Below are 20,581 nucleotides of genomic sequence, written 5' to 3'. Positions count from 1 at the left end.
TTTGCTTTGGATTGCTTTGGGAATTTGGTGTCTTTTGTGGTTCCATATGAATTTCAGGATTGTTTTTTCTATTTCTGTGAAGCATGCCACTGGTATTTTGATAGGGATTGTATTGAACCTATAGATCACTTTGGGTTGTATGATCATTTTAACAATATTAATTTTTCTAGTTCATGAACACAGGATGTTTTTCTTTTTTGTGTGTCTTCTTTAACTTTTTTCCTCAGTGTTTTACAGTTTCCTTTGTAGAGATTTTTTACTTCCTTGGTTAAACTTATTCCTAGCCAGATTTATTTTTTTGTAGTTACTGTGGATAGGATTGCTTTCTTGATTTCTTTTTAAGGTAGTTCATTATTTATGTTTAGAATCACTACTGATTTTTGTATGTTGATTTTGTATCCTACGAATTTACTGAATTCATTTATTAGTTCTAATAGTTTTTTTTGCTGGAGTCTTTGGGATTTCCTATATGTATGATTATATTGTCTGAAAACAGGGACTGTTTGACTTCCTCCTTTGCAATTTGGATGCCCTTTGTTTCTTTCTCTTGCCTAATTACTGTGGCTAAGTTTTCCAGAACTATGTTGAACAAAAGTGGTAAAAGTGGTCATCTTTGTCTTGTTTCAGATCTTAGAGGGAAACCTCATTCATGGATTACTAGGTTAAGAATACTTGTACTACATTGTGAGATTGTAGAGGTCAGAACCGTTTTTCTCTCTCTCTTTCTCTGTCTCTCTCTCTCTATTTTTTCATCTGTAAGGACCATTTCTTTTTAGTTTTTTTTAGTAACACACAATGCTTTGCACAAAGTAGGTACTCAAAAAACATTGTTAGTACAAGCTGTTGATATGCAAGTTTACTTTCCTCATTCTTAGTCTTAAAAGACAAATATTATTACATTGGGTTAAAAAAATCTTTAATACAATATATGTTTAAAAGAAAGTGATCCAGAAAGCTTAAAATTAAAAGGATAGGGCAGATGCAATAAAGCAATGTTTGCTTTTTATTAATAGCATGCAAAGTAGAATTAAATACTAAAACACATTTCTCTAGGGATAAACAGAGTCATTTTTTATTGATGAAATATAAAATCCATTGACAGCATAACCATGAACTGTTATATGCCAAATAATGATATCAAGTTATTTAGGAGTTAAGTATTTTAGAAATATGAAATGGACAAAAATTCAGTAGTTCTGGTGAATTTTTGTTCATCTCTTAATTCTTGGCAAATTAAGTAGACAAAAGATAATACATAAATGTCCAACAAATAAATCCAAGTTTTCCATATGAATGTTGAATAAGGTTATTGTCATGATATCTCTAAAAGATTTAACTGGGAAGGTGCTTTCATTATTCCCCAGGAAGTGATCTTGAATAATCTATTTGACTTGGTAAACACTTAAAAGTGGTTGGGAAAAAGGCCTTATGCAAATTGAGATTTGCACTTTAAAGATAGTAAACCTTTTGATAGATCATCTTATTATAAGTAAGTTTTTTATTACACTTTTTTCACTAATTCTATTTTCAATTTCTACAAGAATGGTGATTTAAAAAATGTATTCTTATATAAAGAACAGACCAACTTAAATACATTATATTTAAAATATTCACTTACAGGGCATGGGATAACCAAAGATTTAAAAGGTAGGTTATTGGCAAATTGAGGTGCTTCATGAGAATAGATACCACAAAACTGATTTAAAACTATAATTATAGGCCGGGCGCGGTGGCTCAAGCCTGTAATCCCAGCACTTTGGGAGGCCGAGACGGGTGGATCACGAGGTCAGGAGATCAAGACCATCCTGGCGAACACGGTGAAACCCCGTCTCTACTAAAAAATACAAAAAACTAGCTGAGCGAGATGGCGGGCGCCTGCAGTCCCAGCTACTCGGGAGGCTGAGGCAGGAGAATGGCGTGAACCCGGGAGGCGGAGCTTGCAGTGAGCTGAGATCCGGCCACTGCACTCCAGCCTGGGCGGCAGAGCGAGACTCCGTCTCAAAAAAACAAACAAACAAACAAACAAACTATAATTATAGGCTGCGTGTGGTGGCTGACACCCATGATCCCAGCATTTTGGGAGGCTGAGGTGGGATAATCACTTGAACCCAGGAGTTTGAGGCCAGCCTGGGCAACATAGTGAGACCTCATCTCTATAAAAATTTTTAAAAAATTAGCCGGGCATGGTGGTGTGCACCTGTAGCCTCAGTTATTGGGAGGCTGAGGTGGAAGGAACACGTGAGCCCAGGAGGTTGAGGCTGCAGTGAGCCCTGATTGCACTACTGCAACCTAAAACAGGACATAATTCATGTTATCTGAAAATCCTTTGAAGTATAATATACATTGAAAAAGCACATAAATGTGCAAGTTGATAAAGTCTCTTAAACTGAACGTACCCTTGAAATCAGCACCCAAATCCATGAAGATTAGCAGCACTTCCTTGCTCTAATTTCAGCCACCTCTCTAGCCACTTCAAGGGTGATGACTGTCCTCACTTCTATCACTGTAGATTCCTTTTGCTTATTTTATACTTTATTTAATGGAACTATATGGTTTTTACTCTTGTTTCTGGCATTCTTCACAACATGTTTGTGATATTCAGCTATCTTTTTGCATGTAGATGTAATTCAGTCTCATTATTAGTGGGAGATATTCTATAATTATAGTATGAACTTTTACATAAATGTCATACTTCTAATATTTAGTCATTTATATTAACGATGATTGCCCATTAATAGGGTATTTATTTTGAAGCAGATAAATTTTCTCGTTTACTCATTTATACTGTCTCAGCCTTAGTGTTAGCTAAGAAGACATAGAGATTGTGGACACATATGTAGTTTTTGATTATTTAATCTATTTATCCTTTCTATTGGAAAATTGATAATCACTGTATATTTCAGCACTTATTTTAGTTTTAAAGCAAAAAGATGTCTGCCCAAAGAAATTTTTTGTCTAATCATGACAGATACTCTAGTAATATAACTGATGTTTGCTTAATTTTTCAGTTGGCTAGATTAAAAATCTTTTTATCAAAAGGAAAATGAGTTAATTTTTTGTTTTGTTTTTTTTTTTTGAGACAGAGTCTTACTCTGTTGCAAGGCTGGAATGCTGTGGTGCAATCTCAGCTCACTGCAACCTCTGACTCCCTGGTTCAAGCAATTCTCCTGCCTCAGCTTCCTGAGTAGCTGGGATTACAGGCACCTGCCACCATGCCTGGCTAATTTTTGTGTTTTTAGTAGAGACGGAGTTTCACTGTGTTGGCCAGGATGGTCTTGATCTCTTGACCTCATGATCCGCCTGCTGCGGCCTCCCAAAGTGCTGGGATTACAGGCGTGAGCCACTGCACCAGGCCAAAATGAGTTAATTTGTTAAACTGTGTTGGCAGATTAAAGTTTTATGGTTGATAAAATGTTGTTTTTCTACCATGCTCCTCTATTTTCAGAAAACTTGTTTACTTTTCTTAGAGCCATATTCTATAATCTATGAAAAAATTTTATTTTTAGAACTTTTTTTTTTTTTTGAGATGGAGTCTTGCTCTCTTGCCCAGGCTGAAGTGTAGTGGTGTGATCTCAGCTCACTGTAACCTGTGCCTCCTGGGTTCAAGCAGTTCTCCTGCCTCAGCCTCCCGAGTAGCTGGTCTTACAGATGTGCGCCACCATGCCTGGCTGATTTTTGTATTTTTAGTAGAGACTGGGTTTCGCCATGTTGGCCAGGCTGGTCTTGAACTCCTGACCTTGGGTGATCCACCCGCCTCAGCCTCCCAAAGTGTTGGGATTACAGGCGTGAGCCACTGTGCCCAACCCTATTTTTAGAACATTTTTGAGGTGTTTTCTAGGAACATTTATAAGTCAGGATTATTTACTCTGATAAATCAGATTAAATTAACTTCCTTAAAAATTAACCATACCTTTTAGTTTTACATATTTTGACCTAATAGGTGAGCCCTTCTTTTTCTTAAATTTAAATTGGTGTTTTTAATATTCAACATACTGTACTGCCTCTGCATACAACTAAGTGGAGAAAATAATGTTTATCAAATATGACAGGTTTAATATATTTGTAAGGCAAATAACTCATCAACTTGATAAGAAGAACATTAAGATCCTGGTAGGTAAGTGGGCAAAGGATAGAAAAGACAATTCACAAATGAAGCACTAAGGTTAAGATATAGAGCAGAACGTTTTATCCTGCTAGCATCTACCAAATTCAAATTAAAGCGTACATTTTTTTCCTGTTAAATCAGCAAAAGTAGAAAGAATAGATAATATTGAGATATTTATGAAATGGGTAGGCCCTTCTTGGAAGACCCATTGTATTTCAGTGACATGGTGTTTCAAGAGCAACATGTCCTTCACATTCTTTCGTTCAGTTTTAGCACACTTTGCAGATACTGTTCTAAATAAATAATCCAAATAAGCAGAAATTCATAGATACAAATATGTTCATTTCAGTATTATTTGTAGAAGAGAAAATGGGACATAGTATTGTATTGGATATCTCTTGTTGTGTAATTCATAACCTCCCACCCCAATTTAAGCAGTTTAAAACACAAAACATTTGCGATCTCACACTTTCTGTATGTAAGGAATTCAGGAGCAGCTTATCTGGGTGATTTTGGCTCAGTGTCTGTCATGAGGTTGCAGTCAGGATGTCAGGTAGAGCTGTAGTCCTATGAAGATTTGACTTGGGCTGGAGGATCTACTTGCAAGGGATAGCTCACCCACGTAACTGTAGGCAGGCGGCTTCAGTTCTTTGCCACATGGACATCTATAGGATTGCTTGACTGTTCTTAGGACATGACACCTGGATCCTTGAGGTATAAAGAGAGAAGGGAATGTGTTTTATAGCCTAGTCTTGGAAGTCACATGTTGTCACTTTCATCACATGTGATATTAGTTTAAAATAAGTCTCTAAGTCCCATCACATTCAATGGGAGAATAATTAATTTCCACATTTTGAAGAAAGGAGTATGAAACAAATTTTGAATATGTTTTAAAACCACCACAAATGTCCAGCAGTTAGGTAAAGTAGGGCACAAAATTGAAGTTACAGTGATGATAGTAATAAAATTATTTATTAATGATTGTATTAGGATTTAGGGAGTAATGAGTTTTTCTTCTTATATTTTTCAAACTTTGTGTTGTTACATGATTTTTATAAGAGACTAGTTCCTCTATATTCATAGGAAAATATAGTATGACTTATCACTAAGCTGTCTAACCATAGGCAGATCATGATCTTTCCCTTTGAGTTGTGACGTAATTTTTTTCCTTTCATTTTTTTATTGCGGTAAAATATACATAACATAAAATTTACCATTACAACCATTTCTTAAGTATACAGTTCAATGGTGTTAAGTACATTCATATTGTTTTACAGCCATCACCACCATCCATTTCCAGACTTCTTTTCATTTTGCAAAACTGAAACCCATTAAACAGTAACTCCCATTCATCTCTTTCCCCAGCCCCTGGCAACCACCATTCTACTTTTTGTCTCGATGATTTTGACTATTCTTACTGTCTCATATAAGTGGAATCATACAGTATTTGTCTTTTTGTGATTGGCTTATTTCACTTTAGTATAATGTCCTCAAGATTCTTTCATGTTGTATCATATATCAGATTTCCTTCCTTTTAAGGCTCAATAATATTCTATTATATATATAAATGTCATTTTGCTTATTCATTCATTTGTTGATAGATAGTTGGGCTACTTCCATGTTAGCTACTATGAATAATGCTGCTTTGAACATGGTTGTACAAATAGTTCGAGCCTCCACAAGTTTTTTGGTTGTATACTATATTTGTCCATTCTCACACTGCTATAAATTACCCGAAACTGGGTAATTTATAAAGAAAAGATGTTTAATTGGTTCACAGCTCCACATGGCTGGGGAGACCTCAGGATACTTACAATCATGGCAGAAGGCACCTCTTCACAGGGTGGCAGGAGAGAGAATGAGTGCAAGCAGGGGAAATGCCAGATACTTATGAAGCCATTAGATCTCATGAGACTCACTATCATGAGAATAGCATAGGGGAAACTGCCCCCCGATCCAATTACTTCTACCTGGTTCTGCCCATGACACTTGGGGATTATGGAGATTACAATTCAGGGTGAGATTTGGGTGGGGACACAGAACCAAACCGTATCATATATCTAGAAGTAGAATTGCTGGATCTTATGGTAATTCTAATTTTACTTTTTTGAGGAACTGCCACACTGTTTTCCATAGTGACTGTACCATTATACATTACCACCAATAGCACACACGGGTTCTAGTTTTGCAAATCTTTGCCAGCAGTTACTATTTTGTGTGTTTTTGATAGTAGCCTGTCCTATTTACATCCTAATGGGTGTGAAGTAGTCATAATATAATTTGTAATGAGTTATTTTTCTGAGGAAAAATAATATAAGATTGATGTTCAGTGAATGCTGATGTGATTGCAGGTAAATTGGCAGGATGAGGAGCAGCAAATCAAAAGAGGTGCCTTTACAAAATCCAAGGAACTCTCAAAGCAAGGATACTGTTCAAGGTATGATTTTGTTTTTTTAAAGGGAACTTAATACCTCATTTAGGTCATGTGTATTACATTTTGGTCTAATAAATAAATGAAAATTATACCTATGCTTTGATTTATAGAAAGTGGATAAATAATTTTTAAATTCTCTTATATTTTAAATATACATGGTGCTTCATGTTAAAAGCATCCTATAGTAAACTGTTTTGTAAAGCAGGAATCCTTTTTTAAAATGAACCAGTATATGTAAAATTTTTCAGAAATTCTGGCCTAATTTCAATAAATGGTATAGCCCCAATATAGTTACAGACTTACAGGGTTACAGATAATAATAGTAAGAGTCTCACTGAATTCTTTTTAAAATAATGCATTAGAGGTAATTTTAAGGCATGATATTTTTTGAGGGAGATTGACAAACTAGAGTACATCTGGAGGAAGATTATTGGGTTTGTGAAAGATCTGGAAATCGAGTCATATGAAGAGTATTTGGAGGAAGTGGAAATACTTATCCTGAAGAAGGATGACTTATGGAAAATACATGACCTTAAACTATTTGAAGGGTTGTTATCTGAAAGACTGAATGGATTTTACCTATGTTTTTACTAGTAGATCAAAATCTGGAGTAGCTTTCTAATCTTTCTCACATTGTATTATAAAATATAGTACAATATAAAATTTTTGTTCAGCTCATTGGGGTAAACTGAGGGTGCTGCTTATTTTTGGAGCTGTCTGATACAGATGTGAGTGGAAATGCCAGTCCAATGGTAGCAGTGTCTATTTACCTTTAAACCATATGTTGGGAATGTTGGCTTAATAATCTTATAGATAAAAACCCATTTTGACTCAATATAATAAAGCATTTGCTGAGGAATTGTTCTGCCTAATAAGGTAGTTTTCAGACTTTTGAGTGCATTTGGGAGCTTATTAATATTCAGATTTTGAGGTCTAATTCAGAGATTCTGGTTGATTGATATAGTAAATATCTTTTTTTTCCTAGGAGATATTACCACATCGTGGGATGCACTTTCTCAGACCAAGGCTGCTGTAAGTAGTTTTAGCATCCATTTATTTATTTCTAGATGAAAATCAATTTCCTGTTATGATTGAATAGATTAAAATTTTTTCCATTCTGTTCTTTAAAATTTACTTTTATTTTTATTTTTTGTTATACAGACGGGTTCTCACTGTGTTGCTCAGGCTGGTCTTGAACTCCTGGGCTCAAGAGATCCCCCCTCTCTCTCTCTCTCTCTTAGTCTCTCTCTCTCTCTATATATATATATATATATATATATATACACGCACACACACACACTGTATATTATAAAATAAACATAAATGACAACTTTTAAATGGTAAAGTAATAAACAGGATACTACTTTAGGGATTAGGAGCACAAGCACCATGGCGTATAAAGTATTAAAATTAACTGGTTGTGGTGGCTTACACCTGTAATCCTAGCACTTTGGGAGGTCGAGGTGGGTAGATAGCTTGAACCCAGGAGTTTGAGATTAGCCTGGGCAACATGGCAAAGCCCTGTCTCTACCAAAAAAAGACAAAAATTAGCCAGGCTTGGTGGTGTGCACCTGTAATCCCTGCTGCTCAGGAGGCTGAGGCAGGAAGATTGCTTGAGCCCAGGGAGGTTGAGGCTTTGAGGTTGCAGAGACCCTTGATTGTGCCACTGTGCTTTAGCCTGAATGACAGAGCAAGACCCTGTCTCAGTAATAATAATAATTTGTACTGTTTATTCACCTTTAATAAATTTGTTCACTTGGTAGGTGGAAAAGAGAATTTAAGCTGAATGCAGTGGCGCACCCCGTAATCCCAGCACTTTGGGAGGCCAAGGTGGGAGGATCATTTTGAGCCCAGGAGTTCAAGACCAGCCTGTAAAACATGGCAAAACCCCATTTCTGCAACAGTACAAAAATTAGCTGGGTGTGGTGGCATGCGCCTGTGGTCCCAGCCACTCGGGAGGCTGAGGTGGGATGATTACCTGAGCCCGGGAGCTCAAGGCTGCAGTGAGCTGTGATCATACCACTGCATTCCAGCCTGGGCAACAGAATGAGATCCTGTCTCAAAAAAAAAAAAGAAAGAAAGAAAGAAAGAAAAATTTAAAACAGAGGATGAAGGTAGTGGCTTTGTCTATGTAGAAGGCTCATCGTTAGGGAGGAAATGAAGGAAACCAACTTCTTGAATGGACTGTGAGTTATTCTTCCTTTCCAATTTGGATGCCCTTTATTTCTTTCTGTTGTCTGATTGCTCTAGCTAGGACTTCCTGTACTATGTTGAATAACAGTGTTGAAAGAGTTACTTCTTTTTTGTGGCAATAACAGGTTTTTTCTCTTACTACTGAAGAAGAATGACTGTGGGCAACCTGTTCCCATTTGTGTTCTGGCCAATCTTGTCTAGAGTTTAGGAATCCAAGTTTGGCAGGTGATACAAATAGTTCATTCAAAGGGAAACTCTTTTCTTTTTAATTTGCTCTCTGGGCAAATTACTTTCCTAATATACCCTTTTTTGTTTTCTATACCACCTGATTTTGAATCACCTACTTCTTTACTAAGTATTTCAGTGATATTTTCTGTCCTCTAATCTTTAGAACTAGTTTGAAAATAAATCTGGAAAAGGTGATATAACCTAGATTTGGTCCCAGTGCAGAGTCGTATTTTGGCCCTATGAATGTAGCAATATATATTCTCTCTCTTCTACCTGAGCATTATATTTTGTATGGTATAGAAATAGTTTTTATCCACCAGTTTAACTTAGTGCTACACTAATTTAGAGTTAAACTGTTAATAGTTGTTTTTCAAAACTATTGGGTGTTTTTGAAGAACATTTAAGGATGATAAAGGAATATAAGTAGGGGAGACAATCTAATGTAGAACTATTAGTATATCAAAAATTATTCCAATTTTTAAAATGCATTGGGATGCAAAAATCTGAAGGAAGGCTGGGTGCAGTCGCTCATGCCTGTAATCGCAGCACTTTGGGAGGCTGAGGCAGGTAGATCACTTGAGCTCGGGAGTTCGAGATCAACCTGGACATTTGGGAGCTTATTAAAATTCAGATTCTGAATTTTAAACCCCGTCTCTACAAAAAATATAAAATTAGCTGGGCTAATTAGTGGTGTACATCTGTAGTCTCAGCTACTTGGGAGGCTGAGGTGGGAGGATCGCTTGAGCCCAGGATGCAGAGGTTGCAGTGAGCTGAGATCATGTGACTGCACTCCAGCCTGGGTGACAGAGTGAGACCCTGTCTCAAAAAAAAAAAAAAAAAAACTGAAGGACGATATACCAAAATTTTATATAAAGTGTCTATATGTGATGGAATTTTGATGATTTTAATTTTATTTTTTATATTGTTTCTGTTTTCCTAGTTTTTTCTTATAAGCATGTAATATTTTACTATTTAGGAAAAAATGCTTTTCAGTCATTGAGAACATTGGTGGTTATAACCAAAAGTTGACTTATATTGCAGAGTTATATTTTCTCTTTATTGTGAAACTTATTTTATAGACATAAAACTGTAAAACACAGTGGCTGTTTGAGTACTTATAGTCCTAAATTTTGGTCCAGGTAAATAATTCTTTACTCATTTTTGCGTGTAAAATGCACAGGATATATTGCATAATGGTGTGTCACATATAAAGTCAGATAATTGGCTGAACGTGGTGGCTCATGCCTGTAATCCCAGCACTTTGGGAGGCCGAGGCGTGTGGATCACCTGAGGTCAGGAGTTTGAGAACAGCCTGGCCAACATGGGGAAACCCCATCTCTATGAAAAATACAAAAATTAGCCCGGTGTGGTGGCGCACGCCTGTAATCCCAGCCACTAGGGAGGCTGAAGGAGAATCTCTTGAACCCGTGAGGTGGAGGTTGCAGTGACCCGAGATCGTGTCACTGCACTCCAGCCTGCATGATGGACCAAGACCGTCTCAAAAAAAAAAAAGTCAGATAATTTACTACTTTTTTTTTACTAAACAATTTAAAAAATAGGTCAGCATATCAAGTGGAAACTCTTTGATATTCTTCAGAATCTTACTGATTTTTCTTGTCTAAATTTGGGGAGCATTATGCCAGATATTATTACAGCTAAAGTAAAAAATGATGAAAAACAAATATTTTAAGAAAGCATTCCTGAGTTTTTTTTCTACTTTGGAAAAAGGTATCGGGCAATATACTTTTAAATAACCATGTAAATTGATGGTGGATTATTTACGGAATTAACTTATGTCTTGTGATGGTATTTAAACTTTAGCTGAGACACATTGAAAATAAATTAGAAGTAGCCCCTACAAGTACAGCTGTGTGTGATTCTGTCATGGATACCAAGAAGTCTTCTACAAGTGCTACCCGAAAAATAAGTAGAAAAGGTATGTATGAAGTTACTTCCAAATATATACATATATTAAATATAAATTTTGAAAAAACAGACAGCTCTATCTACAGGGGTATAGCCTGTAGATCTAGCCACCACACCTGGCTAATCTTATTTTATCTTTTGTAGAGACAAAGTCTCTCTGTGCTGCCCAGGCTTGTCTTGAACTCCTGGCCTTAAGTAATCCTCCCATCTTGGACTCCTTAAAGTGCTGGGATTATAGGTGTAGCTACCACACTCTGCCTTAAATATAAGTTGTTGATGTAGTAGTTTTGTTTCAGTTTAATTTCTTCTTATAGTCTCGTGTTGCTTGCTTTTTTGTCAGAGACACTGGCATTTAATCTTTTTCTTTTGATATTGGGTAGCTATGAAATAGCCTCATGTTCAGTGACTGTAGATGGTGTTTTCACCATCTTTTGATCAGGGACTTTAGCACTATTACATCACCCTTGACAATGAGTTTTCATTTGTTTTTAGCGATGAGTTTCATTTTGAGGTTATGTATGTCTGATTTGTTTTTTAAATTCACAGATAAATAGTGCTTTGGAAATGAAATTTAATTGACTTAATAAAATGTATATTTTTGTTGGGATTTAAAATCATAAATGGAATCTCTTTCATATGGTGACTGTTATAAAATGATACAATGCAAATATTTTCTTGGGTTACCTTTTGTATTTTGATCTTGTGGTTTCTTTCCTTTTTTTTTTCTTTTTTCTTTTTTTGAAACAGAGTCTCACTCTGTTGCCCAGGCTAAAGTGCAGTGGTGTGATTTCTACTCACTGTATCCTCTGCGTCCCAGGTTCAAGCGATTCCCCTGCCTCAGCCTCCTGAGTAGCTGTGCCACTAGGCCTGGCTAATTTTTGTATTTTTAGAAGAGATGGGGTTTCACCATGTTGGTCAGGCTGGTCTTGAACTCCTGACCTTGTGATCCGCCTACCTTGGCCTCCCAAAGTGCAGGGATTACAGGTGTGAGCCATCATGCTGGGCCATTCTGTGGTTTTTTAATTGGTGGGTGAAAACCTCCAGGTCAGTACTTTCTACCTAAACTGTGATATATTTATATATATAAATATTTATATACATAGATAGATAGATTTTTTTTTTTAACCTGGCAGTTTGTTAGGTTGTATCTGATACTTCTCTTTTAAGTGAGAGCCATGACAAAAATAAATTTTATATGTAGAATTTTATTTTGCATTGTTTGCTCAGAATATAATTTCTCTATCAATGGAGTTACTTTAACAATTTAACCTGAATGTTTTTCATCTACTTATATAATATAATATCCAACTAGAGATACTAGAGATAACTTCTATTATTTCTATACCTAATTTTTTTTTAAGATACCAGCCAAATTCAGAGGCAGTTGTATTTTATATCATATGTTCTCACAGATTTCCTTTTCCTTCAGATGGTAGATACCTGGACGATTCTTGGGTTAATGCTCCAATCTCCAAATCCTCTAAATCACGAAAAGAGAAATCTCGTAGTCCTCTCAGAGCTACCACCCTGGAGAGTAATGTGAAGAAAAATAATCGTGTGGAATTTCGTGAACCTTTGGTTTCTTATAGGTTAGTATTGAAAAAAAAAGGTATCAAATAGGTTTAGCCTGTAATATTTACAGTAAGAGTATACTTTGTTTTCTGAGTTTTTGACAGCACTCTGGTTGTGAAATAGTGTAATACTCTAGTATTACTACCTTTTTCATTCTTCACAAAAGATGGCTACAAAAGATAGTGCAAACATGAAATACTGACTGCAGTAGCCTCTTCTACAGATAAATATTCAAGGGGAAAGAAATAGTAATAGTTGCCTCAGGCCACCTTTATTGTAATAAATATATTTCCTAGAAACAAATTATTCCATCTCTGGAAGTGTGGCTTTTTTGTTTCTTCTTAATAACTCAGATCATTTATTTTATATAGTGAACTTTATATTGCTAACTTTTTTTCTTTTTTGAGAGGGGAGCATTAATTAGTCACATAAAATTCCTTTCTTATTGAGAATATGAGTTGATTTATTGTTTTATTTTGTTGCCAATGGCTTTCAGCAACTTAGATGTTCAAGATTGATGTAAGAATTTTGATAGTATAGATGATATAAAATGCTTTGCATTTTTGTTAACATAGCTTAAGATATTCAACTGATAAACTTACAGAATTTTGTATTTGAGAGACACTTTACTAATGATTTCAGTGCATTCATATTCTTAGTATGGCAAATATTAATAAGTAATAAACACTGGGCCTTTTTTTTGTTTCATCTGTAAGCTTTTTTGTGTGTTTTAAACACAAATCAAGAAGTTTCATGATGATACTTGGTAGTTCTAGGTATATGTTTGTACTCTTAAATTTTACATACGTTGGGAGATGGATGTGGATTGTCAGTTCAATTTTTAATATGTTGCATTTGATGCAATTTTGAATTATCTAGGTGGAAATATTAAGTAGGCATTTAAAAATTTGGGTAAGAATGTATGTGGGATGGTCAGGGCTGAGAATATAAATCTGGGAGTTATCACTAGTATTGAAGCACTAGAAGGGCTGGAAAAAATATAGAAAGAAGGTCAGGGGTATAATCTGGGTAAAGTTCAGAGTTTAAAAAAAAGGAGAAGGGAAAAGTTTGAAGAAGAATAATCGAAGTTCAGAATCTCTAAACACACAGATATTAAGCAACTTGCCTAGAGACATAATCATTATCAGAATTGAGACTGAGTTGCTCACTTCATATTTATGTTCAGTGTTCTTCCTGCAAATAATACTACTTTACATTTAGAAGTATGTAAATTATGGTTTTTGGTTTTTGAGACAAGGTCTTGTTCTGTTGCCCAGGCTGGAGTGCAGTGGCACAATCGTGGCTCACTGCAACCTCCGCCTTCTGGACTCAGGCGATTCTCCCACCTCAGCTTCCTAAGTAGCTGAGACTTACAGGCGCGAGCTACCATGCCCGACTAATTTTTTTTTTTTTTTGATAGAGATGGGGGTTTCACCATATTGCCCAGGGGGGTCTTGAACTCATGTGCTCAAGTGATCCACCTGCCTCGGCCTCCCAAAGTGCTTGGATTACAGACGTGAGCCACTGCAGCTGGCCTGTAAATTATGTATCTTTTAAGAAAAGAAAAAAATACCCAGAGGATAGCTGTGAATGGAATACCCTCCACCTGGTGGATTCCATTCCTCACTTAAAACTCATTACTTTCTTTGGGAAAAATGGCCAGATCTATTTCTACCCCACTCCCATTTTCCCAACCTAGTTCATCATCCCTCTCTGCTCCCAAAGTACTGTGTAGCTTCCTCTGTTAAAACATTTTCAGATGGCATTATGTTTTGGTTCCATATCTGCCCATTAGTCTATCTAAGGGTGTAAATCTTACTCTCATGGCATTAGCTTAATGCCTAGCATGTACTAAATATTTAAATACTTTTTCCTAACCTATTACCAGGAAAAATTACAAATTTACAGAAAAGTTGAAGGAATTGTATACTGAACATCCTTATATGTATTCAGTAAATATTTAATGAGTGAGTGAAAGAAAGATTGTATGAAATTACTTTTTGTTGGGGGGTGTTAGTTTTCTATCCTCTTTTGAGAGTGGGACATGATATGTAACCTACCATTTTATGTTTTTATTTTTTGCATGTGCTAATTTTAGAACTAAATTATTTTAACTGTCAATTGTTGCAGTCTTGTTAATATAGTGAAAATAATCACATTTAGCCTCGGTCTCTAGGACTGATTTCACAGCCCCATCTCTTTCTTTTTTTCTTTTTTTTTGAGGCAGTGTCTCACTCTGTTGCCCAGGCTGGAGTCCGGTGGCCCAATCACAGCTCACTACAGCCTTGTTTTCCTGGGCTCAAGCCATCCTCCCACCTCAGTCTCCAGAGTAGCTGGGACTACAGACAGGCACCACCACTCCCAGCTAATTTTCATATTTTTTGTAGAGACAGGTTTTTGCTGTGTTGCCCAGGCTGGTCTCATACTCCTGGGCTCAAGCAATCTGCCCACCTTGGCCTCTACAAGTGCTTGGATTACAGGTGTGAGCTACCACACCTGGCGATCCCCATCTTTTTCAAAATCAACCACTCAGAACAGGGTCTAAAGTTTTTTGGGTTATGGACCCCAGTGAGAATCTGACAAAAGCCGTAGACTGTTCTTTTTTTTTTTTTGAGACCGAGTCTCGCTTTGACCAAGTCTTGCTTTGTTGCCCAGGCTGGAGTGCAGTGGCGTGATCTCGGCTCACTGCAAGCTCCGCCTCCCGTGTTCATGCCATTCTCCTGCCTCAGCCTCCCGAGTAGCTGGGACTACAGTCGCCTGCCACCACGCCCTACTAATTTTTTTGTATTTTTAGTAGAGACAGGGTTTCACTGTGTTAGCCAGGATGGTCTCAATCTCCTGATCTCATGATCCACCCGCCTTGGCCTACCAAAGTGCTGGGATTACAGGCGTGAGCCACCGCGCCCAGCCAGCTGTAGACTGTTTTCTTAGAAAAATGCACATGCTCATATGATCTCAATAGAAACAGTTACTATGTTATGTTATCGTGGCTTTAAAAATCTTTGTAGTATTTAGGGTTTTATGCTTTTACCTGAAATGCCCTAGATCAGATCATTGCTATACAATAGAACCATTAATGTGAGCCACACATTCAACATTTTTAGTAGTCACACACAAAAAAGATATTTTACATTCCTAAATTTTTAGAACCCAGTATGTAACTTACATTACAGCAGCTGTCAATTTCGATTAGCCACATTTCATGTGCTCAATAGCCACATGTGGCTAGTGGCTGCTGTTTCAGACATTCAGGTCCAGCCTGTTGTTATGTCTGGTTTTATAATTTTCTTGACTATTTTTTTCATGATTCATGTACTCTTCTCACTGCTGAAACATTTGTCTTCATTAGCCTCCCTTTTCATAAACTGCTTTCCTAAAATAAGGCTCAGCCAGGCACAATGGCTCACACCTGTAATCCCAGCACTTTGGAAGGCCGAGGCAGGCGGATCACCTGAGGTCAGGAGTTCAAGACCAGCCTGGCCAACCAACATGGTGAAACCTCGTCTGTACTAAAAATAGAAAAGTTAGCCAAGCATGATGGCACGCGTCTGTAATCCCAGCTACTCGGGAGGCTGCGGCGGGAGAATCGCTTGAACCCGGGAGGCAGAGGTTGCAGTGAGTGAGATCATGCCACTGCACTCCAGCCTGGGTGACAGAGTGAGAATCCTTCTCAAAAATAAATACATAAATAAATAAATAAAATAAATCTAAAGTAAGGCTTATTAGAATGACATGTAAAATAAAAATAGTCTCTGGAGGAAGATTTTTGGTAGTGTTTTCTATGAGCAGAGAATATAGACTTGTGAGAAGTACTTTGGCTTTGCCCAGCCTTCTTTGCTTACTCCTGATTTTCTAGATATGCTTTACAAAGTTTGAAGCTGCCAAAAAATACTTTGTGGTTAAGAGATTTAACATTACTAACCACATTTATTTGGAGGAAAATATTTATTGTACCTCCACTATATTTCTACCCCTAGTCTATTTATTAATTTTGTTCCTTATTTAGAAGTGACATATATGAAATGCCAGTATTTGAGAACTTCTTTCCCTGGTATGTAAGATTTTATAGAGTAGCAAATAACACATTTTATTGACAAATGTCAAGTGAATACCCAAAGTCAGATTATAATCCTGTTTTCTGGAGTTCTTAGGAAATCTCTCTACATATCTTTTGCATATTTCTTATTTTATAATATGCAGATTGTTATTTAGATTATTTGCCATTTTACTTGATAGAGGGGGTATTGAGCATTGAGTTATAATATTACTAATGGTTATTTTGCAATCTTTAACTTACTGGAATTTCTAGGCTTTTTATTTTTTGGTTTCTAATGCTAGCTTAGAGTTCTTATTCAGTTTGTATGACTGGTTTCCATTTGACTAGTTTTTGTACTTTTATGAAAAGCTTTTAAAAAGATTTAGCTTTAAAATTGATAAGTAGAAACTGTATGTATAGTATACAACATGATATTTTGGTATATGTATACCTTGTGGAATGGCTAAATCAAGTTATTTAACATTTATTACCTCATATTCTTATTTTTTTTTGTGGTGAAAACACTTAAAATCTACTCTTAGCAATTTTCAACTATACAATATGTTATTTCTTATAGTCACAGAACTTATTATTTTTTATTGTAGGGAAATCCATGGTGCACCTTCCAATTTGAGTTCCAGCCATCTGGAGTCAAAGGATGTATATTGTGTAGATGTTAATGAAGAAAAGAGTGAGAGTGGTAACTGGATGATAGGCAGTCGAGAAGAACGGAATATACGGAGTTGTGATTTTGAGAGCTCCCAATCATCTGTCATCAATGATACAGTTGTTAGGTTTTTAAATGATCGACCAGCAATTGATGCATTGCAAAATTCTGAATGTTTGATTAGGATGGGAGCTTCTATGAGAACTGAAGAAGAAATGCCTAACAGAACAAAAGGAAGTGAGAACAATTTGAAGCTTTCTGTGAATAACATGGCCCATGATATTGATCCAAAAGTGTTACGACTAACTGACTCTTCTCCATCCTCTACTAGTACTTCTAATTCCCAAAGATTAGATATTCTAAAGCGGCGACAACATGATGTCAAACTGGAAAAACTTAAGGAACGGATTAGAAAACAGTGGGAACACTCAGAAGGAACAAATGGCCAGGGTCAGAAGCTGGGTCATATTGACCATCCAGTAATGATTGTTAATGTTGATAACTCAGTAACAGCAAAAGTCAGAAAAGTGGCAACAGCACCCCCTGCTCCAGCATATAAAGGTTTGTAATCAGTCTTTATATCTTCCTCTCCCTGCTTCTTTGTTCTTTCTCCCTAGGATGTATTTGAATAGAGAGGATCATCTTTAGAACAGGATGTTATTCTTGACTCGCACGTAAGCACTTGGGGGCTTGAGGTGGGTGGATCGAGGTCAGGAGATCAAGACCATCTTGGCTAACATGGTGAAACCCCAAATCTCTACTAAAAATACAAAAAAAGTGGCAGGCATGGTGTTGGGGCCCTGTAGTCCCAGCTACTTGGGAGTCTGAGGCAGGAGAAGAATGTCATGAACCTGGGAGGCGGGGGCTTTCAGTGAGCAGATCGCACACTGCACTCCAGCATGGGTGACAGAGCGAGACTCCGTCTCAAAAAAAAAAAGAAATTATTTCAATATACATGTTAAAAATACAGATTCCTAGATCCAACACTAGTCCTAAGTCAGATTTTCTGGGGCTGTGGTCCAGAATTGGAATTTTTAATGAGTCCTTTAGGGGATTCTTGTGGTTCGAGAACCACTATATGAACATTTACTAAGTTATACAAATAATAATTGATACTATTTTCAGAGAACTGAAAGAATACTGCCCTTATATTATGTTGCCATTGTATTTGGATTGTTATTAGGAATTATTTGAAAAGTAATATTTAAAAGATAATTCCATTTCCAGTGAATATTTGAGTACAGAATATTTTGGCATTGGCATTGATCCTATTGATACTTAATTTTAACATGAATGATTTACTGTCCTCATATTTAAGAAAACAATATTTAAATCACATTTGTGCCAACATTGGTAGATTTTCATTAGAAAGTGCTCTTCAGAGTTTTTTTTTTTTTTTTTAAAGCCAACTCAAGTTTTTATATATGGTGGTTTTAAGAGGTTTCTATTTTTCTATTTTTATTTTTATGTTCCTGAAATTATTTTCACAGGGTCATCATATGAAGTTTTTAATGAAGGGTTGATTTCTTGATTAGTTTAATTCGTGTTAGAGTTTTGTTATTTAAACTTCTGCCAGGGTAGCCTTTTTAATTTTTTTGTGGGTATTTTTTCCAATTTTAGTTTTTATATATGTTTAGGTAGTTTTTGTATATATGCTTTTATATATATATATATATATATATATGTATATATATAAATAATAATTTGTTTCTTCTATTAATTTCTTTTTTTTTTTTTTTTGAGGCACAGTCTCACTCTGTCGCCCACGCTGGAGTGCAGTGGCATGATCTCGGCTCACTGCAACTTCTGCCTCCCGGGTTCAAGCAATTCTGCCTCAGCCTCCCAAGTAGCTGGAATTACAGGCACCCACCACCATGACCAGCTAATTTTTGTATTTTTAGTAGAGACAGGGTTTCATCATGTTGGCCAGGCTGGTCTTGAACTCCTGACCTCAGATGATCCGCCTGCCTCGGCCTCCCAGAGTGCTGGAATTACAGGCGTGAATCACCGTGCCCAGCCTGTTTCTTCTATTAATTTTAAGTAACAATCCAGGGCACTTTTTTTTAATTGTAAACAGTTTTTTTTTGTATTTCTGTATTGACTCTTAATTTTTCTCTAATAAGTTTTGCAGTTTTTGTAGACCTAAGGCATCTTTAGTCATTTTTCTCTAAAAACACATCTACTGCATATAGTTTTCGCTGATTATTAGTTTTATTTTGTATTGTTTACTATGTTTTGCTAGTGATCCTCATTGTGAATTAGATAAAAATGGATAATTTGCATTTAATTCTAGCTAATTTGCAAGAAAATTGTGACCAATTCACTTTAGAATACTGAAGATTTGTCATTGTTCAGTATTATAAGTAATAATATTTTTTATTAATAACGTATTAACACAATTCTTTAATATTTTTCTAGTCATTTGTGTATCACATCCATACCATTAACACAGCACATAGCAAATGGTGAGGTCAAAATATTCTTTGTTGGTTCCAAGATAGTGATTACCCCAAATCTTTGCTGTAATTATATACAGACCCATTAAGTACAGTTTACACATTTAAGTTTTGTTCTTTATACAAGTCAAAGTTCTGAAATACCAATGGTTATTCCACTAAGAAAAAGTTAAAATGTTCAATTTGAATTCATATTTTGTAATAATTTGTAAAAACCTGAAAGTTTGCCGGGCGCAGTGGCTCAAGCCTGTAATCCCAGCACTTTGGGAGGCCGAGACGGGTGGATCACAAGGTCAGGAGATCGAGACCATCCTGGCTAACCCGATGAAACCCCGTCTCTACTAAAAAATACAAAAAACTAGCCGGGCGAGGTGGCGGGCGCCTGTAGTCCCAGCTACTCAGGAGGCTGAGGCAGGAGAATGGCATGAACCCGGGAGGCGGAGCTTGCAGTGAGCTGAGATCCGGCCACTGCACTCCAGCCTGGGAGACAGAGCGAGACTCCGTCTCAAAAAAAAAAAACAAAAAACCTGAAAGTTAAAAACAATTCTATAGAATGAGAGTGAAAATCTTAAATATAACTTTCTTTGAGTTGATGACTGGATTTCCCATAGTCCTTTTATTATTATTTTAATGTGCTAGTTTTTATATTAAAATATTTTATTTTTATTTATTTTTTTTTTTGAGACGGAGTCTCGCTCTGTCGCCCAGGCTGGAGTGCAGTGGCCGGATCTCAGCTCACTGCAAGCTCCGCCTCCCGGGTTCACGCCATTCTCCTGCATCAGCCTCCCGAGTAGCTGGGACTACAGGCGCCCGCCACCTCACCCGGCTAGTATTTGTATTTTTTTAGTAGAGTCGGGGTTTCACCGTGTTAGCCAGGATGGTCTCTATCTTCCGACCTTGTGATCCGCCCGTCTCGACCTCCCAAAGTGCTGGGATTACAGGCTTGAGCCACCGCGCCCGGCCT

The 20,581-nt window shown here is 36.6% G+C and overlaps 1 protein-coding gene across 3 annotated transcripts in view; it reads left to right on the top strand.

The window, feature by feature from the left end:
- Nucleotides 1-17,896, top strand: part of LOC116273327 (centrosome-associated protein 350-like) — a 42,398-nt gene extending 24,502 nt beyond the window's left edge. For 2 of the 3 annotated variants that reach the window (XM_031662331.1, XM_031662332.1), the window contains exons 2-6: nucleotides 6,457-6,542; nucleotides 7,525-7,571; nucleotides 10,782-10,896; nucleotides 12,316-12,475; nucleotides 17,100-17,896. In XM_031662331.1, the coding sequence (XP_031518191.1) occupies nucleotides 6,470-6,542; nucleotides 7,525-7,571; nucleotides 10,782-10,896; nucleotides 12,316-12,475; nucleotides 17,100-17,730 (1,026 nt within the window). In that variant the 5' untranslated portion in view covers nucleotides 6,457-6,469 and the 3' untranslated portion in view covers nucleotides 17,731-17,896. The remainder of the gene's footprint in view (nucleotides 1-6,456; nucleotides 6,543-7,524; nucleotides 7,572-10,781; nucleotides 10,897-12,315; nucleotides 12,476-17,099) is intronic. The other variant, XM_031662333.1, reaches the window with a different exon arrangement.
- Nucleotides 17,897-20,581: the final 2,685 nt, after the last annotated feature.

Source organism: Papio anubis, unplaced genomic scaffold (assembly GCF_008728515.1).
Source record: "Papio anubis isolate 15944 unplaced genomic scaffold, Panubis1.0 scaffold553, whole genome shotgun sequence".
Taxonomy (NCBI): Eukaryota; Metazoa; Chordata; class Mammalia; order Primates; family Cercopithecidae; genus Papio; species Papio anubis.
Note: the sequence above shows the minus strand (reverse complement) of the source record. Positions and strands in the feature narration are given on the sequence as shown.